The 27153-nt window shown below is 38.0% G+C and overlaps 3 protein-coding genes across 4 annotated transcripts in view; 1 reads left to right on the forward strand and 2 right to left on the reverse strand.

Moving 5' to 3' along the window:
• The window catches only part of ZDS (zeta-carotene desaturase), an 87535-nt gene that overhangs the window by 15346 nt on the left and 45036 nt on the right, over nt 1-27153 (forward strand). For both annotated transcript variants that reach the window (XM_089826439.1, XM_089826438.1), the window contains exons 7-8: nt 550-794; nt 934-1021. In XM_089826439.1, coding sequence (XP_089682565.1) covers nt 550-794; nt 934-1021 — 333 coding nt within the window. The remainder of the gene's footprint in view (nt 1-549; nt 795-933; nt 1022-27153) is intronic.
• Nucleotides 23288-25211, reverse strand: LOC149562999 (uncharacterized). Its single transcript, XM_089826436.1, has 4 exons — nt 24773-25211; nt 24431-24654; nt 24118-24305; nt 23288-24011 (listed from the first exon to the last, which is right to left on the reverse strand). The coding sequence occupies exons 1-4, from the start codon at nt 25088-25090 to the stop codon at nt 23395-23397; spliced, it is 1347 nt and encodes a 448-aa protein (XP_089682562.1). The 5' UTR covers nt 25091-25211; the 3' UTR covers nt 23288-23394.
• On the reverse strand, nt 25186-26489 carry LOC149563000 (uncharacterized). Its single transcript, XM_089824196.1, has 3 exons — nt 26251-26489; nt 25750-26178; nt 25186-25584 (listed from the first exon to the last, which is right to left on the reverse strand). The coding sequence occupies exons 1-3, from the start codon at nt 26487-26489 to the stop codon at nt 25275-25277; spliced, it is 978 nt and encodes a 325-aa protein (XP_089680322.1). The 3' UTR covers nt 25186-25274.

The raw sequence follows: 27153 nt of genomic DNA on the forward strand, positions 1-27153 counted from the left end.
TAATATCACCTGTGAGTAAGAATAATGTGATGAGTTTAATGTGTCCTTTAAACAAAATTGGTTTGTAGGACCCATCAAAATATTTGGACAACGTGTTTTTTTCCTAACCTTGGTGCAAAATAAATTCTAGTTGTCCTTATTCCATCCAAGTTCTAACCTTCACTATCTTCCAATTCTTCACTCATGTTTGGTAATGAAGTGCCTTGGATGGAAAGTAACAAATCACAAAGCAATTATTGAATGATAGATTATAATAAGTAATAGCAAGATCGAGAGTTTACTTATTTATACAATTGCTTCTGTGATTTTTAAGATTTGAAATATAATCTGAAAGCTTTATTTGGTTGTATTTGTCTAGGATTCATGAATCTGGTTATATCTGCTGCTACCTTTGTATCTATTTTGATATGTTTTGAGCCTTATACATTTAATCTATAGTCATCACATATGCATTGTTTCAGAATATTAATTTGTTCATTTTATCACCCCATCAAGAACTTGTCACTTTTGTTTGACATAATAACACTTTATTGTTGTTTGAGCTTTCAGGTGAGTTTCTCTGAATGGTTTATGTCGCATGGAGGCACCCGTAAGAGCATTCAGAGAATGTGGGACCCTGTTGCTTATGCACTAGGGTTTATTGATTGTGATAATATCAGTGCCCGTTGTATGCTTACAATATTTGTTCTATTTGCTATTAAGACAGAAGCATCATTATTGCGCATGCTTAAGGGATCTCCTGACTTGTATTTAAGTGCTCCTATTAAGAAGTACATAACAGAAAGAGGTGGTAGGTAAGTACCAATTGCAGATAAAATCGCTCTAGTTCAGTTATGCCAAGGATGTTTTAACCTATACTATCTCGAGGAAGCTTCATTTTCACTGTACTTGATTTTTATTCCATCCATTTTCCTTGTTGTATTTGCTTCTCAGGTTTCACTTTAGATGGGGTTGCAGGGAGATATTATATGATAAAAATTCTGAGGGTGATACTTTTGTGACTGGTCTTCGTTTGTCAAAGGTTAGTAATCATTTCCTTACAAAATAATTCTTGAGATTTTAGAAAATAATTTAATATTAATATATTTTTATCTTCTCTGGTTTTCACTGTATGTTCATGTTAAATTCTGCTCTATACTAATGCCAATACTCACTTCTGCAACATTTTGTTGACTTAATTTGTACATCATTTGAATTTGTTTATGCAAATCGATGCGAGTTGGCATTATCTGATGACTTGTTTGCTTTTCATACAGTGGTAAAAATTTCATTTGTTCTTTTTCCATAACCTGTATTCACAACTACAAGTATCCTACACTGTATGGCATTTTTTTGAAGCATGCATGTTGTAGCATTCAATAAAAAAGGAAGTTTTTGAAGTACAATAGATACAATATAACAGTTATAGTGAATCTCTACCCCAAAATAATATGAGCAGCTCTGTCTATTTTATACACAACAAGTTGCCCCAATATGAATGCTATAGCCATCTTCGTAAAGTTTTGCTTTGTACCTGCATCTCAAACTGTAATGGATACTGGTTAGCTAAATATAATTTTGTAGATCCTTGCCATGTTGAGCAGTCCTTGTGTTGGAAACATCCGCTCCTTTGAACATAAGTGGGGAAACATAACCAGACAATAGGGTCAACTTTCTTGCTGGCTACTTATAAATTATAGACAGGCTAGAAAGAAGGAAGGAAGTTACACGTGGAAAATATGGTAGATATATGAAATTTTTAAGCTACCTTTCAGAACATAGTAATTTACGTACTTTACCATATCAACTTTTATCTGAAATTTGTTTTACCAAGATTTGTAAAGAGAAAAAGAGAAACATCACTAATACATGTTGTAGGCTTAATATTTAATCTAGTATTGAATTAAGATTACAGAAACCCATTTAGACGCACAAGGAAAACAAAGTAGAGATCGACCAATACAATGTTTTCAGTAATGTAAATTTATTCCTCGTAATGCAATGCATTCTTCCACAAGACCTATAAGTACGGAATTGCTAAGTTATTTGTGATAAGGGTCCTTTAGAACAATGGTGAGGAATACTGGGATGAAATATCTAAAACTAAGCAGTGAAGGGGTCTATGAGAATAGCTTTTTACACGTTAGATCCCACAAAGCTTTGCATTTTTTGATGAATAATGGTGCTTCATTAGGAAATACTCACTTTATACCTCCATAACCCTTCCATTTGTGTAAGGGACGGCCTATATTATAATTTACACCCCAACATCTTGAATAGGGGTAGACTTCCATTTAATGCTCAACACTTTTCACCTTACTTCTAGCCCCTATTTCTAGTTTCTCTGATATTGAAGCATATTATGGCTCTCACATGCATGGCACCCATGATGCAACAAAGTAGGCCATCTTTCAAAATAAATAAACACAAATACCATTAACACTATAGAGATCACTCAAGAATATACAAGTGCATCAGTTTTAGAGAAAACACCCTTAGTCCTCTTATAATATTCCATCATACAAAGTTACAAACACAACAATAACATAGTGGTCATAAGAGAGAATGGAAGCCTGAAATGATACATCAAGACCAGCGATTATGGATACCCTTAGTTACCGATTCAGGTTCGGATGTAGATACGAGAATCGGGTGTGTGATTTTTTTTGGGGGGGACGCAGATGCGTTTGGATGCGTAAATACATATGGGTGTGCATGCATGTGGGTATATGTGGAATCGGTTCGGATGTAGATGCAAGAATCGGGTTCATGGATGCGTGATTTTTTTTTTTGGGGGACGCAGATGTGTTTGGATGCATATATACATATGTATGTGCATGCGCTTGGGTATGTGTGTGTGTGTGTGTGTATGTATTTATGTATGTATATGTATATGTATGTACAAAGAAATTAAAGAAATATCAAAAATTAAAGTACTTGATAGTATGCTACTTCGAAAATAATCACCTTGCCTTCAAAATTCCAAAATGGAGACCAAATGAGAAGAGAGACTAGCGGCTAACAAAATGACATGAACAATGATTGAATGACCTCTTTTAGGGCCGTTTTAGAGTTTAGCAGCAAAAAAAGAAAGAATTAAAAAATCATATTTGCATGTCTAATTCAATTTAAGTGGCTAAAAGTGATTTTTTTGGGCCATTTTTTTCCTTTTGGGCTCAAAGAGGCTTTTAGAAGCACCTAGAAGCCACAAGGTGCCATCCGAATGCATGGGGGTCGTATTTGGGTAGTACCCACATGGCTTCCACCTGCGGATTGGCATTCGCTTCCATTTCCAAAGGTAGGAAGCTCACATCGCCTACTAAGTCAATACTTGTATAACCAAAATGTGTCTTCAAAAGAACCTCTTACCAGCTAACCATACTTACTACATAAGAACATCATATAATGCCATGCACAATCATCCTATACTATGTCACATATGTAATACATGTAATTTTCTAATATTATCTCTAGTCGTCTCATATCACAAATTCCTAGGGCATTATTCCAACAATGGATTGTGTGGTTTATAACTATGGTATGTGTAATATTTTGTGCATGTGCATGCAGACATATAATATGCATTATATACATGCATATTGACAGGGCACAAGATTCAAAAGTTGTTTACAATCATTCCAATAGTTGTGCAACATCAAATAAACATCTAAACCTAAATGTATTAAATTCAGAATCAAGTTAAGTATCTCTATCAGTAGCCATAAATCATAAATGTAGATTGGAACCCATTTGGTGTCAAACATCATAGATGTAGTTCTATACCCTTTTTATTGCAAATTGCCAGAATCTATGTTATCTGGGAAATTTCGGTGGGGCGTTTTTGTTACATGTGTTATAAAAATCCATATTACTTGTTCTCAAGGAAATGAGAAGTCCGTTCAATGTAATTTGGGCTATTTTCTTCCTATTGGTATATTATTTTTCATTGTTATTCTCATTAACTATGCAAGTTAGTATATGTCATAGTTCAAATTCTCGTTCTCTGCCACTTCTCGACGAGGCCAAATTTTCTTTTTCAACAAATATTGGAGAGAAATCGGCAACTTCTTGAGAATTTTTAAAAAGACTTTAATTTGATTAAAAATGCATTTTTTTCACAAAATTCAATAAGTAGATGCATGTATTGAGTCAGTAAATGAGTAAACAAACCAAACAAGCTGATATATATATATATATAAGCAATAAGTAACAAAATTGCATCCTCATGTGGAATGCCAATGTAGTCAAAGACTCTAAACTTTGAAGTAAATACAAATGTCAAGTTCAATATGAAACTAGTCTACAGTTTCCTCTTCCCCTTCCCAGTAGTTCTAGTAAAAACTATGGGAGAGGGTGGGGGGGTGCGGAGGGGGGTCTAGCAGCTCTAGCCATAGCAGTCGTCTGTGGTAGTGCTGGTGTTGGCCTTGGCAATGACTCCTCATCCTCATTATCATTGTGCTCATTGTCATTGTCCTCACTCTCACTACCCTCCTCTTGAATGTCATCTAGCCCCACTGCAAAGCCACCCTCCTCTATAGCCTCCCTTTCCAACTCATACATGTCATCCAGATCAAGTGGCTTAGTTGTTGCTGACATTACCTTTCTTATGCGCAACTTGAGGTTATAATGCACAAAGACAAGGTCATTTAGGTGTTTTTGTGCCAACTTGTTCCTCTTCTTTGTGTAAATGGATTCGAACAAGCTCTAATTACGCTAACAACTGGATGAGCTACAAGGCTGACATAAGATGTGAAGAGCAAGCTTTTGCAGATTTGGGACATTACCACCCCAATTTCGCCACCAAGCATTTGCAAGATAAATATTAAAAAGTTAGAAAGCAAGACGAGGACAAGTTTTTGTAGCTTAGTATTTATCTACTTATCATGCATGTGAGAGACTCCAAATTCCAAATATTGTACTTGGGGTCTGAGTGTGTCTGTCTCTCTTTGCCAAGGCTGAGGAGAGTAGTTTGCTTGTTGCATTTTGATACACTTCCATGTCAGCCACAATGAGGTCTCTCACCGCAATGTCAAGTACCATCCTCTGCATGCATTCACTAAAGCCCTCCATGACCTCTCCATTGGGATCCGCATATGATAGAGAAGCGGTAACAAGGGTTGAGGAAATACCTCACTGCATGAATGGGTTGGTGGAGCTGATTGCTCCATCTCTTATCAATCATATCCCATATGGGATGGAATTTTTGGCTCTCTCCCCTGTACTTATTTCTTATAGCCTCTTTTGCCCTATCCATGGCCTCATAAAGGGACCCCATTAGGGTTTGTTCCCCATCTACCAAGTGGAGAACTCTAACCAAGGGCTTCACCACCTACAATTGAAAAGTAGAAAACAATTATTAATCAGAGAGTAGGGTTATAAATTAATAATGAAAGACTTGATTAATAAGTACCAAAAAAAAAAATCAAATTTTGAAGTTTCCAAGTTACCTCCACAATTTTTTAAGCTTGATCAAAAAACTGGATGTCAAACACAATGCGTGCAACACTATGTCCATCGACCTTCTTTGAATAACTTGACTGCAGCCATTTTGGACACAAACATCTACCTCAAAGGATTCATATGATGAAGAACACTTTGCAATGTTAAACAAATTGTTGCAAATCTTGTGACTGTGGGTGTAACCAGCTCCTTATCTTCAGTGTAGTCTCTCATCAAGCGAAGGACCCAAGGGTGATTGTAGATATATTTTGTTATCTTCCTTGCTTCCTCTAGAACCAGTTTCACCCAATCCAATTTCCCTATATCCTCCAAAACAAGGTCAATAATATGCACTACACAAGGAGACCAAAAGAGTGTGTTATGCTTTTCTTGTAAGATCCTACCCGCTGCCATGTATGCCGCTACATTGTCGGTTATGATTTGCACCACATTTCAGCGCCAACCTCCATCACAACATTCTCTAGCATTAGAGCCAAAGTCTCAGTTGTCTTTATTTTGTCTAAGGTATCTAAGGATTTAAGAAAGACTACTTGATCCTTGCAAGAAACTAAAAAGTTGATGATGGTATAGTTTCTTCCATCCATCCATCCATCTAAAAGTATGGTGCAGCCATACTGTTTCCATTGTAACTTTTGCTTGTCAACCACATCTTTACCCCTAGAAAACATCTTTCAACAATCTACAAGCACAAAATAAAAATGAGATTAACTTTAAGTACACAACTTTGATTAATAAAAATTACTTTCAACAAAAATAAGTAAATTGTAAAACTGTAAAAGTATTAAAGTTTGAAACAAGTGAACTAACCTCCCACTCAAGGCTACAAGAGTAGGTGTCTTGTAGCCCTTTCCCGCTACCATACAACCAGTCACAAAATTCAGAAAATATGGACTTGCTGCAACATTGAAGGAGAGCTTGTTAAAAAACTAAAAATCAGCACATTGAATGTCAAGTTGCTCATGCACATCACGGTTCCATCCAATACCCTCCAATGATGGTTGTGCTCTAGGTGTGTGTCTATGCACAAAATAACCATCAATAGAAGAGTTTTGTGGTCTACTAGAACCAGCGGATGTGGAACCTGAGCTTAAGGACTTGCCACAGGTAGGTGTGTTCTGTGCGCGGATCCGTGAGCCACAAAAAGAGCCCACTATCCCCTCAAGTGCTTCTTTTTCTTCATCAAGGGTGATTAGGATACCTGGTTACAACCCACATCATTTCATTATGAATCATGATAATTGTTTTAGCACAATCGTTAGTTGTGATTAGAAAATAATAAATGATTCTTAAAAGGAAACATATCTTGTGATTCGTAAATGGATGCCCTCATGGCCAATTTTGCCCTTTCCCTTTTCAACTTATTCTCTTCTTGGGCACTAAGCAAAGCAATCATCTCCCTTTTATTTCCTCTGTAGTTGCATCACAAACCCTTCTGTCACGCATTTCTATACCAGCAAGGTGGTACTTCAAACGAGATATGCCTCCAGGAATTTGTTTTTCACATTTTATACATATGACACTATTATACTCTGTTTCTTCAAAGGTATATTTCCATGCAAAGTCTCTAGCCCTTTAGGGTGTGTGCCTATGATTCCAGATGGACGTGCTATGGGAACCATTGGGAGATGCTGCAGCTGACCCAGATGTAGAGGAAGCCATATTTGCTGGAAAATCAAAGAATAAAACAAAAAATTTATTAGCCTTTAGGTTTTGAAATTATTCAGAAAAACTTGATTGTTTTTGGAAAAATTGCAAAAAGATGGTGTTAGATCTTTTTCATTACACTCTAAAACGTATTAGAGAACATTACAAATGGTATTCCTAGAGTCTTAATTAAGTTAGATGCAAGATATGCAAGTATGTGAAGACAAAAAGAATTTTAATTCAAAAGAACAAAAAAGTGAGAAACTTGTGAATCCAGATTTGCTTGAAAGAGCTTTGAATTCGCTCCTAATCCACTGGAAATCACTTCAAATCAATGCCAAACACTTATGTGCTGCTCCAAAAACCTTCTCCACACAAGAAGTTGAATGCAGCAAATAAATAATAAAATGATGTTCTCGTGCACAGGTATTTACTGGCATGCTGCCCGCGAGAAGTCAGTAAGTTATCGCGAGAAATGGTGATATATCGCCAAGTTATCACCAACTTCTTGCCATTAGAAGTTCAAAATCTCGTCCACAAAAAATGGCGATAAAATCACAAAAAAATTTCTCGCCAGCTGGAACTTCTCGTGAGAAAATAATTTTTTACCGATATATTGGCGAGAATATGAACTATGGTATATGTTATCCATGAGCCTTATTGGGGACATTTAAGTCAAAATCTAGGTGAATTATTGGAGATTTGGATTAATTTTTCTCTTGGAGATTGATTCATGGAGAACAATTAAAGGTTTTTAATATTTCAGACTTCAGTGGTGCATAGTTTTGGGTTCAATCTGAATAAAACTGCGAAAGATATTTTTAATTACCATCATGTTATTCTGATGATATATGTAGCAGTGTATGGTGTTTGAATCTTGGCAATAATTATTTTTGAAACATTTTGTGATGTCCCCTTTCTAGCGGGCTTCAGCAGCTTGGTTATGTGAGCTCATCATTGTGACCCTCGTGAGCTAACAATTGGATTTGAGGGTGTCTAGTGATTGACTTTTTATTTATAGTAAGTTAGAGGGCTAGTTTTCACTTTTAGCATTGCACCATGATGATGCCTTGGGTTTGGCTATTTCAATATTCTAATGGAGTATTGACAATTTCTTGGCCAAAGTTATTTATTAAGTTTTACTTAATTAAATAATTTTTTGAGTCAAGTAATTATTATAATAATATTTGGTGCAATTATATAATTAAAAGAACCTCATTGTGCAACCAAAAAGCAAACTATGTTTTAAGTGAAAAGTGTAAACATGAAACCTTTTAAGTGAAAGGTGTAAATATGAAGCCACTAGCCGATTGGTGTGAAGAAGAGGCCATTTAAATTAAAATGTTATAAAAGCAAGCTCTTGGAGATAGAAAAAGAATCCTATGCATTTATTATTTTGGTGAATTTGGAGTTTTGAGGGTGTGAGTTGAAGAAATTGCAAATATCTTTCAGACTTTTTGCAGCACTTTGAGTTGGCGTGTTGCCAATGAATTGTGTTCATTTTTTACTCCTGGAAATTCACGAGCAAATGAAGTTTCTAGGAAAGGGTTCTATTCAGATCACAAGCTGAAGAGTTGTGGTTTGCTGGCATTAGGGTCTGAGACTGAATTTTGCTGTTGTGGATTGATTGTATTGGCTGGAAATTAATTTTCTCAGCTGAGAATAGTCAAGTGAAGGGATGCCTAAAAATTCTGGGAATTCAGAGGCATTTAGCGTATTGGCATCTATATTGCATAGAATCAATGGGAGAAGGGCTGCGTTCATATATTGAGAAGCAGCGTCAACAATCATAGGGCTGTGATCAGTATTATAGTGACATTGTCTGTTCATATAGACCCACATTTCCCATTCGCAGGTCTGCGTTTTGCTGCTGGAGAGTCCATGTCACTATTAGGACCAATCTATGATCGGTTACTCCACAATTAAATTCCACCGTTGCATAATGGCTTATCAGGTTCTTGCGTTTTGATTTCAAAGCTCTGCATTATATATATCTGCATATCAAAGTCGCAATTTATTTTCTATGCAATGTTGTTTCTTCAAAAATCTGGAAAAAGCAAAAAAAATAAATTTGAAAAACACAAAAAATCATAAATTTTCAAAAACACGAAAAAAACCGTTCATCAGCATAGTTTGAGTGAGAGCCAATAGGGCTCTTTACAGTGGCATCGGAGCGGTTTCCTCTCATCCTTGGGGAAACTGGGTTCAGATATGCAGTCGCTATGATTCATTCCAAGTGTTCACTACACTTGCAGAGGTAGAGCCCCATCCCTAGGTGAAGGTGATATCGACATCAGTTTGGCGCTATGGGTGATAGGGATGATGGTAATACAAGTAATGATGAAGATGGAGAGGCTAGGGATTTGTTCAGGAATATTGCAGATGGTCAGCGTGAATTGGCAGCTGGTCAACATCAGGTTGCTAATGTATTGCAGCAGCTTTCTAATTCACTACAATCCATTTCATTACCTAGAGATTGTAGTAGAGACAGGAGCAATATGAGTGTTTTAGTGAGTACACACAGGTCTGAAGCTGATTATAGACCGGATTATAAAGTTGATCTCACAGATACACATGACAGGCCTTGGCAGCCTACTTTCTTGAGGCCTGAGTTAGATGAGGCTACTGCTGAGACAAAGGCAACACCTTTTGTTGATGCTGTGGTGGCTCTATATGCAAAGTGGGATGCTTTACCACAGGGGGTGAAACAAAACTTGAACTTTGATAGGTTTATGACCCAGAAGAGAGAGCATTACGGAGATAGACTTGATGGGATACAAAGGTAGACACAATGATTTGAAATAGGTGACCGACAAGTTGACTTTGACTCATTTTGATGTAAGTGGTAAGGTAACAACTAGAGCTTGGGTTTACAAGCTTGAAACATATCTTTCATTGCATTCTATGTCTGAGGAGGAAGCTATCCAATTTGCTATGTTGCATTTGGATGGTATGGCTCATGACTAGTGGTACCATGGGTTGGTCACTTTAGATCATGACCAAACTATATCCTACCAAGAGTTTGTAAGGATCTAGAAACTTGCTTCCAGGATCTTGCTCAACTTAGGTAGATAGGTCGCCTAGAGTCTTTCATTAGTGAGTTTCTGAGATTCTTTGTCATGGTTCCTAATGTGACATAGAAACACTTGGCTATGCTATTTATAAAGGGGTTGTTAAGTGACATGGATCGTTTCTGCAAATGGAATTATATTGTCATTGTTATAGATATTTTCCAAATGTAGATTTGAGGACTCATAAATATGAGAGGAAGAGACATATCTCTATAGTTAATCATCATTAGTTAGTATAACCATATATATATATATATATATATATGTATATATATAAGAATATTTATCTGATGATAATTTACCATCAATAATGAATCTTATGATCATATCAATCTGACAGTAACTACAATTTAACACTCCCTCTTAGTCAAAAAGGATTAATATAGAACATATTATGTTCTTGAGTATATAAAGAGATATCATCTCAATATGATATTCCTAGAATGGCATATTTAAGGATATCAACATAAATCCATCAACACACACATATATTATATATATGGAATTGGTTACAATTTACAATGAGGCTAAATTTCTCAACACTTTTTCTTTTAGCAAAGAGGGAAATTAAGTAATTTCTATAACTTTAATATAAGTTTAAATACCACCTTAAGTGTGGTCTATAATAGATTTAAGTTATGGTGTCTGGCAAGATTTGGCCCAAAGAACCATAACAATTTTCATGGTGTCCGGCAAAATCCAGCTCGAATAACCATGTTAAGTTGGTTATCAAGGTGTTCGGCAAAATTCGGCCCGAAGAACTAAGATAACACTTGCTCCAACACATTTTGGTGTTAGGAGATAGGTTAACTATTGATAAGATCGTCACCTTACAATAGTTACCTTCTATTTGTTATCATAACTTTTGGAACTTTGAGACAACTTAATGTAGTCTATTATGATAGCAGGTCCAGTTATTGATAAGATCGTCACCTTTCAATAGCTCCCCTCTAAATATATACATCAATGAAAGATCGTCACCTTTCATGACATAATCACAACAACATCATTTAGTAACTCACATTATATCCACCATGAACCAAGTCAGAGGGAGGAACCACCATAGCTGCTACTAGAGGGTGGAACAAACAAGGTTTTCACCACAGATTCTCTCTCATAGAGGAGAGCACATTACAAAGAATTTCACTCTAGAACTTCTTTTGATAGAGAAGATATCATCCACAAAGGATTGCATCTCAAAATTTCTCCCTCTGAACAATGATCTTGGAAGTTAGGTCTTGTAGTTACTCCCTTTGAGACTCTCTTCACCCAAGGATGCCTCTCGGACTATCTCTAAATCTGATATTAATATTTCAACCTTCAATGATAAGTCGTTATTTCCTCATGACATATATAGGAGTAGGCCCATCAAAATTATGCAGTCACATACATGTTTTTTAGACTCCATCTGAGTATCAATCTTATAAGCTCCTACATTGCCTTCAAAGAAGTCTCATACTCCCTCTTAATGTAGAAGAATCTCATAATCTTAATCATCAAAGATGTTTGCTTCAAGAGCCTCATTTTATCAATCTTGATCATCAGGGTCTTTGGAGCTACTATCATTCTGCACAAAATCTAGTAGCATGTGTAAAATACCAATTTTTTTTCCTGCAAGAACATCCTCATACATAAAGGAAAAGATTAAGGCAAATAACACTTATAGTATGTATAAAATTACAAAAAAAATATGGAGAGTAGATGAATGTAATACTCAAAGATAAGAAATACTTATCTACACATGAATGGAACATCTCCCCTTTAAAGTGGGAATGGAACATTGTTTATCATTCCCCCCCCACAATGTGAAGTTCCTGATCTTTTATCAACAAACATTTTTTCCATCACATTAAAGATGGCAAGCTTCATCCTAATGGTATCCTTTTCGATGTATGTGAGAAGTGTGATTTGTAGTTTCTTCTATCATCTTAATGCAAATTATAGTTGACATTTAAAATTATATGAAATTCACACCACGTCATCCTTATGGGAATCCCAAATAATTGAGTATTGCAATCTCAAAGATGCCCCCCCCCCCCCCCCTAATTCGGCTCAAAAAGAATTTAGAAGTCAAATCTCGACATAATGAACCATATTCAAACCAACTTGTAATTATCATCTCGAAATTCTATTAATAATTCTAGATCACGTCCATAATCCCTAAGTATCAAATCACGTAGTGGATGGTATAATTACAGCTGCTCGAGTTTGGACACGATCTATGTGGAGTTCTCTTACACCCAACATGAGTGATTTACTCCTACCCCTATGTACACTCCCTATCCACTACATAATTGATACAAAGACTCCCCCCCCTTTAATTCGGCTCAAAAAGAATTTAGAAGTCAAATCTTGACATGATGAACCATATTTAAACCAACTTGTAATTATCATCTCTAAATTCTATTAATAATTCTAGATCACGTCCATAATCCCTAAGTATCAAATCATGTAGTGGATGGTATAATTACAGCTGCTCGAGTTTGGACATGATCTATGTGGAGTTCTCTTACTCCCAACATGAGTGATTTACTCCTACCCCTGTGTACACTCCCTATCCACTACATAATTGATACAAAGATTCTTATAGTTTTATCCATCATTTACTCCCATTATTAGACTCCTCGAGAGAGAACAACCTTTAATCATGTTAGAAGATAATCATAGTAAGATATGATTAGACTCAAAACTATGTCGTTAGGATATTATAAAATATCATAATATTTGAAAATAGTTATTTCCCTCTGGAGAAATATTGGTCCACATAAATTATGAGCACAGTATCTTTTCAATACTATTAACCATTATGTAGATATATGAAATTGTATGAATTATAACACACATATTTCAAACTCATAATATCTATTTTGATATAGCTAAAAGAAATAACAAGGAGAGTTAGGTGTACTTTATATGGTGTCCTTTGACATACCTCCATAAGCTTAGGTGGTCTCTTTGAATCTTGACATGCTCCTAGGTTATGACCTTGCACTTTGCCAGACTTGACCCTTCTTTCAAGGCCACCTTTGACACATGACTTTTGTAATTTCCCTTCATTCCTTCAATGTCAATTTGTATATTGGTTTCATAAACCTTAATGAAGGGGCTACTCCACGTCACTCTATCTTTTCATGATTTGGCGCTCTATTAGTCATGTCTGTTTACCGTACAGGGTAAGAAGTTTAACGCATGTATAACACGACTTAATGCAGAACAGGTACTTTATTCATGTATGCACTTGCTAATTACAATCCAATTACAATGACTACAATGATCCATTGATGATTTCAAAGTCCATCTCAAACGTGTACATATACCTTTTTGAAGGGGTGACTAAAGCGTCACGTGCCCGTTCGGATACTATTCTACCCGTCGGCTACATTATACATTTACCGACAACATCATCCCCCCCAAAAGAAAAGGTTGTCTCCGGACGATAATTACAAAATGTCTGAGACAAATTAACAACAAAATACATTAACTAACTAACTACAACAAGATAGATCTGTTTCTGTCACATCACTTTCACATTCATCTCGTGCCTGCACCAAACTGTTCTCCCAACCACGTTGCATCTGTAGCCTCTGCTAACATAGTACTGTCTCCTTAGCTGACCTTGATAGCCACCCGTGCCGCTTTCTTTGTTTCCAACTCCTGGGTACACTAAGCCAAGTGTCGCCGTACTGCCTTCAACTAGATGATTAGCTCCTCCCGAGCTCTCTATGCATCCACCAAGACGGCCTCATGCCCAAACACCTACTCCGAGTGCCACCTTTGACACACAAGCACTCATGCCTACAGTCGCAGCTCCAAGTCTCATTAACTGGTCATACTTCCCACGACTAATAATCCGCAACGGCTGGGGGTCTAGGGGGCAATGCCCCCAACGGGGTCGACGGGCAGCACCAAATTAGCACTCTGAAACCCACACAAAATTGCATGGAACACACTATTTCTGTTATTTTCTTCCAATTCCACACTCTTTTTGGCAATTGCTTATGTCTACCCTTCCCTTTGGCATCATGCATTACTCAATCCGAACTGTTTCAATCTGTCGTTTTTTTTTTGTTTCTCTTCCACTTCCTCTTTCCTATAGACTTGCTTTGTGAATCGGCTACAACAATTCCTCTTCCTTTCCTGATACCATTCATACGGTTGTCCCAGCTTCTCCCTTGTCGTACATCGTACGACCTTCTTCTTCCCTTTCCTTTGGTCACCCATTCCGTACGGACAGGCCATACGGTCTTTTTTGTTTCTACTTTGTTATTCCTTACTTTACTGTACGGTATTCCTTACTTATGTTCTTTTTATTTTCATTATGCGAAACGCCATACGGTCATCAATGATTCCCCTGTATTTCGAACTTCCTTCCTTAGGACCTTAAGGGCCTCCTTACGGCTTATTCCTTCTTTCTGCTTATTTTGTATGGTCTTGCTTATTCCTTCTATTTGCCGTACGGTCCTCCTTTCTATTGTACGGTACAGTCTTGCTTATTCTGTACGGCATACGTCTTATTCCTTCACCGAAGCCTTGAGGCCGTACGGTCATCTGGGCTGTACGGTTATGTAAAACTTTACTCCGCTTTTCTTCATATTTAATATTTTATTTAATTTCAACATAAGTTCTTTTGGGGTCGTACGACTATCTAACTAAGCCGTACAATCATCTAACTGCATCCATTTTTCTTTTCAAGGCCGTACGGCCTTTTCCTCCAGACTTCTCTTATTTTATGACTCGCTTTATTAATTTTGCTTCTCTTCTATATAGTCTCTGCTAAGGCCGTATGGCAGACTTATACTCCCGATTACTTTAAAAATTTGCCTCTTAATACATTTACTTTATGCTTCTTTTTATTACTTCATACTCTTACAACTACAGTTTATCACTTGACATTTTAAAACTATATTCAACTTTAATATTATACATATATAAATTATTTACAGACATCTTTTCTTCGTTCAACTATTTGCCCACGGAGGATCCTTCCTCTCCCTGTATATTTCCAACTTTGATACATTTACGGCATCTGGTATTTCTTTTTCGTCTAGTGTCCACAATTTAATTGCACCGTTATATCCAACTTCCCGTATCTTGTATTGTCCAACCCAATTAACTTTAAATTTTCCAGGCCTTATTTCATTTTGTCCATTATACTTCAGTACCAACTGACTGGGTTGAAAGTTGTTCAATTTCAGGTGCTTGTTGTGGTACGCCTTTCTCATTGCTTGTGTAACTTTGATGGCCCACTGCGCTTGTAACCGCTGCTCATCAAGTTTGTTCAGATTGTACAGTCTCTCCCGTAAGCTCTCCATGTTGCCTAGTTTATTCTCGATTGCTATCCTTAAACTTGGTACCATGAACTCTGTCGGTTGCCCCTTCTGGCTATCAATGACACCTCCACTCCGTATTGCTGCAATTTTTATTGAACCCTTCCTCTTTGTTTCCTGTGCATACCGAATGATGTCTTCCTTGCTGTCGGCACCTTTCTGCTATATCTGTGGTTTGACGTAACACTTTCTTTCTGCGCAGTCATATGGTGGAATCTTTCGTTCTTTGGGGTTCATACTGTATATTCATTCGGACATTCATTTCCTTCTTCTTTCTTATCTTCATCGACCCTTAACATATTACAGCTCGGAAAGACCTCATAGTCTTCCATTTGCTAGTGTGGCAATCCGTTTACTGAATCTAGGTCGTCATCAGTTGACCCTCCTAATCTCAACACCCCTTCTTCATTTGGTTCCATCATCTTTTTCCCTTCGTCGTCACTCTCACCTTCGCCTTCAAAGTCCGAGGACGTTGCTTCTTCTCCTACCATTTGTGTATGCAAATCGATTATAAATCTCCTACCTCCTTTCTCCATGGACAGGGTGTTCCTTTTCCAGTCATGCTTTACCTTAGCTTGCACCAGCCACCCCCGTCTTAGGATGGCGTCGTACCCTCTTCTCTTTAGTGGAATGACCACGAAATCCAGTAAAAATGGTTGTGTCCCAATTGTTACCGGCTGTGCCATCAATGTTCCCAAGGGTTTTATCCCATGTTGATCTATTGTAAGTAACTGAAAGGTGGGTGGCCATAGTGTTGGTTGTCCAAGTTTTTTCTAGATATCTTTCGGCAGCACGTTCACTCTCGATCCTCCATCTACTATTGTATCTGTTAGCACCGTACCGAGAATGCCCATCTCCACCATTGCTGGGTGTCTACCTGTCGTAAGTGCTAATAACATCGGGCCTGTTGTTGCTGTCGTGGTTGTTTCCTTACTATCCTTTGCTTCCTCCGTCACTCTCGGGGACGGTGTCATATTTATAATAGTCGTACGCAACTGTGGCATGGTGAGAAGAAGATCATTTAATTTAATTGGCATTTCCGTTTGCATTATCTGTTTCACCATGTTTTGTTCCACCAAGTTTCTTTTCGGAGTTTCAGTAGTGTCTTTTACTTGTAACTTCTCCGCTTTCATCTGCTTCTCTATCTTTGTTCGGGCTTTTTGTAACCTCTCCTTTTCTTCTTCCGCATTCGAATATTTTTCTTTCCTCACCTGCTCTTGCGTGATCACCAACACGTTCTCATCACATGTTTCAATACTTAATAAATTTACACCTTGCTTTGGACATTTTGAATCTTCACGGTCCCTTGGACCACACCATCTGCACAGTAGCTGCGGTGTCTCCTTCGTAGTACAGTCCCTCACGAAGTGACTCCAAAGATTACATGCCCGACACTATATCATCGGCCGTCCACTTGCATCATATTGTATTCTACTCCGACCTCCATTGTTATTGTTATTGTTTTCACCCCTTCCGCGTCTATTATTATTTTGATAGCCACCTGAAGTTGCGTCATTGCGCGTGTTATTGCTATTGTTCGACGCTTCCTGCATTAGTAACACCTGCTGGTGTTCTTTTGCTTTCAAGTTAAACGGGCACTCTTTCAGGGAATGCCCCGCCACCTGGCAGATGTCACAAAACTGCTTCTTCGGGCATGAACCCTTCGTATGGCCGTCCTCCTTGCAATCTATGCACCACAGTTCTCCTTTTACTGTATCTGGTTTTTTTTTCAAATTTTTGAATTCTTTCATCATCCGAAGCATGTCTTTCTGTAGTGCTTTCACCTTCTTGTTCGATTCTTCATCACTACTACTACTTTCCGAGGATGAATCGTCCGAATCAGAGGATTTATGCTTCTTCTTCTTACTCATCTTCTGTTCGCTTTTGAAATCCATGGCACGAGTATACGCATCGGTGTATGACGCCAGTGGTACAATCTTCATTTTCTTTTTAAGAGTCGGCCGTAGCCCATCCACGAACCACAGTTTTTTCAGCCCATCCGTTGGTTGACTCTCCATCTTTCCGATCAATTCTTTCAGTCGCCTAGCATAGGTTCGGACCGTCTCATTCTTTCCTTGTTTGGTGCTGTATATCTCTGCCACTATTTCATTATCATCTCGGAGCAATCTGAATTCTGCTATAAATTCTTTTTTAACATTCTCCCATGTATTAAGTTTCTGAGGACTAGTATCAGAAAACCAATCTATCGCCACACCCCGTAGGGTCGCTAGAAATTGTCTTACCTAATCATCCTCATCTGACACACCATTTGCCGTCCATATGGTTTCACACGTTTTACAATATCTGATAGGGTCTGCTGAACCATCACCGTGAAACTTGGGTAACTTTTCTTTAGGGCATGCCATCGTTACTTTCCTTTGATTTTGAGGTACTTGTGTACCCGCGCTGTTCTGGACTCCCGCGTTGTTTTGTGTTCCCACACTGTTTTGGACTCCCGTGCTATTCTGTGTTCCCGTGCTGTTCTGGACTTCCGCGTTGTTCTGTATAATAGCCTTGTTTCCAACAATCGCGTTGTCTGGTGAGAAATCTTCAAGTGACGTTCTATTCTCTGCCTGTATCTGTTCGTCCAGTGTATCAAGAATGAAGAGATCACTCCACGCTCATGCTCCCTCGGCACTTCGAGCCGTGCAAATTGTTTCCCTTTCGTTCGGACACTCTCCCCTCAGCGTAAATAGGTTAAGGAACTCTTCCCTTGTTTCCTCCACCAAATTCAAGCGTTCTCGAGTTTCTTTCAGCAATTCCTCGACACTCCTCAGTCTACTAGGTGAGTGCACTCCCTCCATTTGTGCCTCTTCACCCCTTCGATGCCCCTCGACAATTGGCTAAAGTCTTTGTCTGCGCTCTGCTTGCTGTGTTAAAATTAAAATTTCTTTTGCTATACTTAGTTCATTTTTATCTTTTACCTTGTTCCGATCCTTGTTTGGCGAATTCAACATTAATCTTCATATCATTCCTTCATTCCAAGTATGTCTGGCAACGGCGCCAAATGTTTACCGTACAGGGTAAGAAGTTTAACGCATGTATAACACGACTTAATGCAGAATAGGTAATTTATTCATGCATGCACTTGCTGATTACAATCCGATTACAATGACTACAATGATCCATCGATGATTCCAAAGTCCATCTCGGACATATACATATACCTTTCCGAAGGGATGACTAAAGCGTCATGCGCCCGTTCGGATACTATTCTACCCATCGGCTACATTATACATTTACCGACAAAAATGTCTTCAATATAATTAGGAGGTGATTGTGTGGGGATATTATGCTTGACTTTCATAATGCCCTGTCTCCATTATATTGTAGGTGTATTACTAGTTCGATGCTTGCTTCAGCAGAGTGACCTAAGTGTATTCGATATTAAATGCATTCGAAGTGCATACGATGCCTTTGTAAATAGTCTTTCTCACAACAATGACTTGGACATGTAGACCATCCACCTATTTTACTTCGTATAACTCCTTTCGTGGAGCTTGGTCCATGTTGCCTTTTACCTGACTTACTTCACGTTATTTCTGGGCTAATGATGGATTTAATTTATGTTGGATGCCTTGATATGTTGGATGATCTGTGATGAGAACAATAGCTCGATCAACTTGTGATGATATCAATAAAAGACTCAATGTTAGATGTTGTCATCTACAAATAAGAAAGCATGGAAGACTGTTTTATCAAAGTTCATTCGATATTGTACAAGACCAATTTCCTTGAAGATGTTTTAAGTCTATGTTCACGAATGTCTTCATATGTGTATGGACACCGTGGTGTATTTCAGATAAGTCACTTGTATACTCATTGCAGATGTTATTTCGATTGTTTTATTGGTTCTTTTGAATATAACTCCACTTTCGTGGGTGAGACTTTGACTGCCATATTTATGTTATAATATTTTTCCTTTCACTATTGTATCGGTGTTGTTTGTGCATTGTTGCGTCACTTAGACAACTTGCACAATTTATGTACCATTGGGTTATGTAAGGTCAACTGTATGGGAGTATATGTATGATGACCTGTCTGTTTGTATCAATGCCCTACTAAGTTGCCACCTATAGCACCTTTGCTAGCAGTGTTATTTTGGTCAACAGTTTGTAATGGTCTCACTGTTTGTACTGCTGATTTGGTAGAATCCTACATGGAATATATTTTGCAAAGTAAGATGAAGTAAATCATCATTTCCAAATTCAAGCATTGTCATAATGTGGGATCGACACATGACTACCCTTTTGTACCATATTTTCCTTAATCATTGGGTCATCAATTGATGATGGTATTCTTAATGTTCCATTTTTCCATATAATTGATTGCCTAAAATCGGACACGGTTGATGTTCCATCATCTTGACTACCGTAATGATATTTTTCCCTTGCTGTCAAGATCAAAAGGATCTCAAAGTTTTCCACTAATGCCTCATACACAACAAAAAGTGATATATTGTTTTTAAGGTATTTACTGTGATAATTTCCCTCAACTCTAGGGCTAACTCCGTATGCCCTTGTTTTATCAAGATGAGACTTCCTTGATATCAGTTATGCCTTCTTCCATGCTCTCGATAATCCCTCTTTTTGATCTAGTCTATGTACTAATTTCTTCCTGCATATAGTTGACTTAATCCATTGGATTGATTTACAATTTTGTTCTAGGGATCTCTTCTATTTGCCGCTTGGGTGCTTCAGTATGATTGCCAAACTTTCCCTCTTGATGCCTCAGACCGTAGACCAAACAACAAGCTTCTAATTTCCCTATCACTATCAAGAATGGAATTTTAGGCCCTTATAATTTCTTCAACGGATGCGCCTTCTCTTATGTTGAGCCTTTTTTTTAACATACTGCTCTCCAAAGACATTTCAAATAGAAAAGAATCATCAACCTTTTGCTTCATGATTTTCTTACATGTGCAGTCTAGCTCTGATACCATGTTAAGTGACATGGATCGTTTTTGCAAATGTAATTATATTGTCATTGTTATAGATATTTTCCAAATGCAGATTTGAGGACTCATAAATATGAGAGGAAGAGACATGTCTCTATAGTTAATCATCATTAGTTAGTATAACCATATGTATAATATATAAATAATTATATATATAAGAATATTTATCTAATGATAATTTACCATCAATAATGAATCTTATGATCATATTAGCCTGACAGTAACTACAACTTAACAGGGGTTACAGGAGCCACTCAGAGGGTGGCTTAAGGCATTTGATCCACCTTTCCTGCAAGGGTCCATCAAGAAGGCTAGGAACATAGAGCTTTCAACTCCTAAGAGGCAAGCACAACCTAAACTTACCACTTCACCTCCAAATGAGGAACACCCATAGTTACCGATGAAAAAAAAATCAGCTGTGAAACATGATTAGGCAACTCTTGAGGATTTGTGGATATTAATTTTCTATTGGTGCAAAGAACCTAATGACAGAGAGCACTCCAGTCCTTTGAGGCCTAAGGGAAGAGAAAAGCATTCTATGTGGGTGTACCATGATGAGGTTGAGGGTAAATCTTTACAACAGCCAGTTGGTTCAGATGTTGAAGATGCTCAGAGAATCCCTGCCGAGTTTGGTCCTGATGCCAGGTTGTCACCTACAGTGTTGTCTATCGTACCGCTTCCCTCCACTTTTAGAATGCGAGGATTGGTTGATGGACATCATTGCATTTCCATGTTAGACACCGAGGCCACACATAATTTCATACATGAGGGTTTTGTTAGCCGATGTGACCTTCAAGTGGAGGAGTTTCCTGGGTTTTAAATCAGGGTGGTAGATGCCTACACCCTCACCTATACCAAGCCCATGCAACATCTCTCTTTATTCCTTGGTGATTATGAGATGCAATCAGATTTTTATATGAACAACTTGGAAGGGATGGATGTTGTACTAGCGATGCAATGGATACAAGATATTGAGGAGTTTTTCCTTAGTGTGTGCTCCATAGAGCTGAAGTTTGAGGTATATGTTGTAGGGTATCATAGAGGGGAGTTTACATACTACGTCTCTTTGTACAATAGTTAGTGGGGAGTTATAGAGGCACAGTTTAGTTCAAGCGGAGCAGGTTACACATGATGTCTCCCATGGTTTACTATTACCTAGTTTAGATCAACATATGAACAATCCCTTGTTTGATATCAATGGTACTTTGTCACATGATAATCCAGTATTTGAGGTTGATGTTGGTCTCCCTCAAGTGATGAGTGAGGATGATGTTTGGGATTCCACCAGTCCACCAAGATGTTTATTGAGGAGTTCATAGAGGTTTATACAATGAGGAGTGCATATAGTTTCACCTTTGATCCTCATGTACAAGATATTTACCGGGTGTAGTTTTTGTATGTGCTTGAGTCTAATGTTTATATAATAGCTTAGTTGGCATAGAGAAAGGGGGCAAATCTAGACTCCCTATTGAGTTGCTTCCATGTAATGTTCCAACTTTTGCATCACTAGTACTGACACCAAGTTTAGTTCGGCAGACAATTTTGGTCACATAGATAGTGTTGGATTTACAGAGATTATTTGGTGATGACAGGGACATTACATGCATTTTTCTGTAGAATCCCGATGGAGGCTGGGGTTCGATGAGCTATTGGATTCTGATTGCTTGAGGACAAACAATCTTAGGGAGGGAGGACTGTAATATCCCCTTTTTAGCGGGCTTCAAGAGCTTGATTATGTTAGCGCATCATTGTGACCCTCATAAGCTAACAACTGGATTCAAGGATCTCTGGTGATCAACTTACTATTTATAGTAAGTGAGGAGGGCTGGTTTCCACTTTTAGCAGTGCACTGCAGTGATGCCTTTGGTCAAGCTAGTTCAATATTGTGATGGAGCCTTGAAAATATCTTGGGCTAAGAGCATAATGAAAGTTATTTATTAAGTTTTAATTAATTAAATAACTTTATGAGTTAAGTAATTATTGTAATACTTGCTGTAATTATTAAATTAAAAGAACATCATTGTGCAACCAAAAAGCAAAATATGTCTTAAGTGAAAAGTGTAAACATGAAGCCTTTGAAGTGAAAGGTGTAAACATGAAGCCACTAGCTGTTTCGTGTGAAGAAGCCATTTCAATTAAGATGTTATAAATGCAAGCTCTTGGAGATGAAAAAAGCATCCTATGCATTTAATATTTTGGTGAATTTGGAATTTGATGGTTTGAGCTGAAGAAATTGCAAATTTCCTTAAGACTTTTTGCAGCACTTTGAGTTGGTGTCTTGCCAATGAATTGTGGTCTTTTTTACTGCTATAAATTCACGAGAAAATGAAGTTCCTATGAAAGGGTTCAATTGAGATTACAAGCTGAAGAGTTGTGGTTTGCTGGCATTAGGGTGTGAAACTGAATTTTGCTGCTGTGGATAAATTGTGTTGGCTGGAGATATTTTTTTTACTGAGAACTGTCAAGTGAAGGGACAGCTAGAAACTCTGGGAATTCACAGCAATTAGCGTTGAGTATTGGCATCTATATTGCATAGAACCAATGGGACATAGATGTAAAAATCGCCTGAGGAGATTAATCGCCTAGGCCTGAAAAAGTTTAATCGGGAAAAATCGGGAAAAATCGGGAAAAAATCGGGGAAAAAATCGGGAACTAAAAAACCACTAAATTTTAATAAAAAAATGCGATTTTTTTATAGAATTCAATGTTTTTTTGCATCTAATGACTTAATTACTAACAATACATAAGAAACAATCATGTTTAGATATATATCAATGCAAAAAGAGTTATTAATTGGTAAATTACTAACAAGTAAGTAGTGACAAGTTGTAAATTACTAACAACTAACAAGTTCACAACACATGAGAAGTATTCTCATAAATAAAGTGTCAAATGTAAAGAGTTCAAATAAGCACATCAACATGACTACAAATAAGTACAAATGTCAAATACAGGACTACATCTTCCTCTTCCCAGTCACTTTACTAGCGAGTGCGGGAGAGGGTAAAGCTCTAGAACTAGAACCCCGCAGGGTTTGTGCCCGTGTCTGTGTCTGTGCCAATGCAGGAGATGGTGTAGCTATAGAACTAGATGTCGGTATCTCCACATTCGCTGCGCGCAAGATGTCAAGGTCCTCTGCAGTAAGCTCAATGTCATCATCCTCATCATCGCCCTCCTCGATGTCATCCAAATCGATGTCATATCCAGTTCCACCCCCTTCCTCCTTCGCAGCCTCCTCCGCGGCCTCCCTCTCCAAATTGGAGATGTCCTCCTGTGTAAATAAGGGAGCCTGCTCTTGTGCCGTCCAATCATAATAAGGATCTATCTCATCCAAATCGATTGGCCCAGGCGGATCTTGTTGCGCCTTTTTCATGCGCAATTTAAGATTATATTGCACATAGACCATGTCATTCATCCTCTTTTGGGACAACCTGTTTCTCTTTTTTGTGTGGATGGCCTCAAACAAACTCCAGTTGCGCTCACAATGTGATGCGCTACAAGGCTGTGATAGGATTCTGAGAGCAAATTTTGCAAGATTTGGAGTGCTTGCACCCCAAGTGGTCCACCAAGCCACTGCATCACAAAAATTGTACAAGTTAGAAAATACTAATAGACAACAAAAAATGAAACATAAATATTAATTTAGCATTTGAGATTCAGAAGTTTGCAAATGTATTACCTGGGGTTTGTGTAAGCCTTGCTCTCTTGCAGAGAGAAGTGGAGAACACCTTGCCTCCTGCTGAAGTGAAGATCTCCTGCTCAGCGATGATTTTATCTCTTGTTTCCTCGCTGGTTACCATCTTTTCGACGCACTCACTTAGGCCTCTGATGACCTCTCCATCAGGATCTGCATATGTACCATCAGCCCTAAAACCAAAAACCAAAAACAAATAAGTCTTCCAATTTTAGTACACACCCAACACCCTACGAAAGCAAAATGAACTCAAGTCTTTGTTAACTTAAATTTGAGTAAGAATGAGCTTACAGTATACCTAAAACGTGGGTTGAGGAAATATCCTGCTGCATGAATGGGTTGGTGAAGCTGATTATTCCACCTTCTATCAATGATCTGCCAAATGGGTTCATATTTGATGCTTTCCCCCTTGTAGTAATTTTTGACAGATTCTTTGGCCTTGTCCATGGCCTCATATAGTTCACCCATTGGCGTTTGGTCTCCATCAACCAAACGCAAAACTCCGACTAAAGGCTCAGACACCTGCAATATAAATTTGAAATTAGTTGACAAGTTACAAAATTATTATTTACTTGAGTTACAAACTTAGTATGTTATAAAGTTGTAAAGTGCAAACTAAAACTTAAAGTTTTGTAGTTACCTTTACTATTTCATCAGCCTTATCTTCAAAATATTTATCAAACACAATCCGCACAACATTCTCTCCTTCACTCTTCTTTGAAAATGTGGAAGCAAGCCATTTTTTGGAAACAAACATTTGCTTCAAAGAAGCCAAATTATCGAGAATGCTTTGCAATGTCAAAAAAATCGTTGCAAACCTTGTGACGGCAGGCCTGACAATTTCTTTGCCATCAGTGTGCTCTCTCATCAGGCTAAGGACCCATGGGTGATTGTATATGTATTTTGTCACCCGCCTTGCATCCTCCACAATTGGAGTGACCCACTCAAGTTTGCCCATGTCCTCCAAAAGAAGGTCAAGGACATGTGCTGCACACGGGGTCCAAGAGAGAGTGGGGTGCCTCTGCTGTAGGAGTTTTCCTGCCAATTGTAAAAGAAAATACTAATTAGTTTCCAACTTTTCAAATATATCAAACTATTAAAAATTCTTGTTGTGAAATTCACAATGCACATGCAACATAAAATTACGGTTTACTTGCTGATACATATGCAGCAGCATTGTCTGTGATGATTTGCACCACATTTTCAATGCCAATCTCTAAGACCATATTCTCCAACATCAATGCTAATGTCTGAGCATTTTTTACCTTGTTGGAGGCATCGATTGATTTCAAGAACACCACATTATCATTACAGCAGGCCAAAAAATTAATTATGGTCCTGCTCTTCCCATCCGTCCACCCGTCAGAAAGAATGGTGCAACCAAATTTTGTCCATTCTTGTTTCTGTTCCTCAACAAATGCTTTGGCCCTCTCAACAGCATTTCCAATAAGCCTACAAAAACAAAATTTAGTTATGTCTTAGATTCTTAGTAATTTAAAATTGATTTAGACTTTAGTAATCAACATTCTAATTTCTAGATAAATTAATTAAAATTTAGAACTAAGTAAAAAGTTAAAAATTAAAAGGAAATCGAGTGTAATAAAATTATTCGCTTACCTGCCACCCAACACAAAACGAGAAGGGGACTTGTACCCCTTTCCTGCAACTGTCAACCCTGTGGCCAAAGCCTCCCAATAGGGACTGTCAACAACACTAATAGGAAGGTTGTTGAAAACCCAGAAATCTGCTAGTGCATTGTCCAACTGGTCATGGACCTCCTTATTCCATCTAGTGGCCTCTAATGAAGGTTGTGCACCAGGTGTGTGCCTCGTCACAAAATAGCTCCCTATCCCAGAAGCACCTGCTGATCCTGATGGTGCGGAAGTGCTAGGAGGTGTAGGAGTGGGAGTGGGAGTGGAACTCGTGAAAGAAAAAACACCCTGTTTGCGGACACGCGGCCCACGATAAGAGCCAGCCATGCTGTCAATGGCTGCCTCCTCCTCCTGAACATCAACGAAACTGCCCTGGGTCTCTGCTATGGCTGCCCTGACATGCAATTTATTCCGCTCTCTTTGCAATTTTTTTTGCTCTCCAGCTGCGAGCAAGGCATTTGCAAACCTTTTTATTTCTTCTGTTGTATTCTCACAAGGATTTGTATCATGTTTTGAGATCCCTGCGATGTGATATTTGAACCGGTAAATGCCCCCGGATTTTACTTTTTCACATCGAATGCAAATCACTTTGGTTGGTTCATCAGGTGCTTCATAGGCATATTTCCATGCTTGATCTCTCGCATTCTTTGGCCTGGTGCCAATGTAGCCTGAGGGGCATGGAGTCAATGGCCATTTGTCTGCCATTTAAAACTGCTGCGGGCTGCCTACACATACAAATTTTTTTAAAAAACTATAAATAAATTATAACAAGATCAAAATTAACAGTTAAACAAAGAATTCAAGCAACATTCCAATAACAGCACCAATAAATTGAAATCCAAATAACATTCAAACAAACTAGCTGCTAGGGTTTCAAATTTTTTTAGAAAGGGCAAATTTTTAGCATAAATTCGATCTAGAATGGAAAAAAATGCAAATGAATGCATTTAATCTTGCTTACATTCATCAAATGCATTCCTAACTAATTAGGAATGTATTTTTATCCATTTACATGCAAGAAAAAAAAATACAATCTCTTGCAAAAACAAAAAACAAAGATTCAAATCACTTACCTAGTAACGAAGAAATCGAATCAAAAGGCCTCCAAATGCACTTGATTCTGCCTATTTCTTGCCAAGAACTCCTTCTCTATCCTCTCCTCTCCAAAACACCCTAAGCAATGTAAAAACATAATGAAAAAAACGTGTTTTTTCGTCACTTTATGTGACTGCCGGGCGCGAGCGATTTTTTGCAAAAAAATCGCGATTTTTAGGCGATTTTTTAGGCGATTAATCTGCGATTTTTTGGAAAAAATCTGCAAAAAAAAATCGCGATTTTTGGGGCGACTAAATCGCCGGCCCCAAAAAAT

This window comes from Cupressus sempervirens, chromosome 4 (genome assembly GCF_028749045.1).
Source record: "Cupressus sempervirens isolate cs-2001-9-10 chromosome 4, ASM2874904v1, whole genome shotgun sequence".
In the NCBI taxonomy this organism is placed as follows: Eukaryota; Viridiplantae; Streptophyta; class Pinopsida; order Cupressales; family Cupressaceae; genus Cupressus; species Cupressus sempervirens.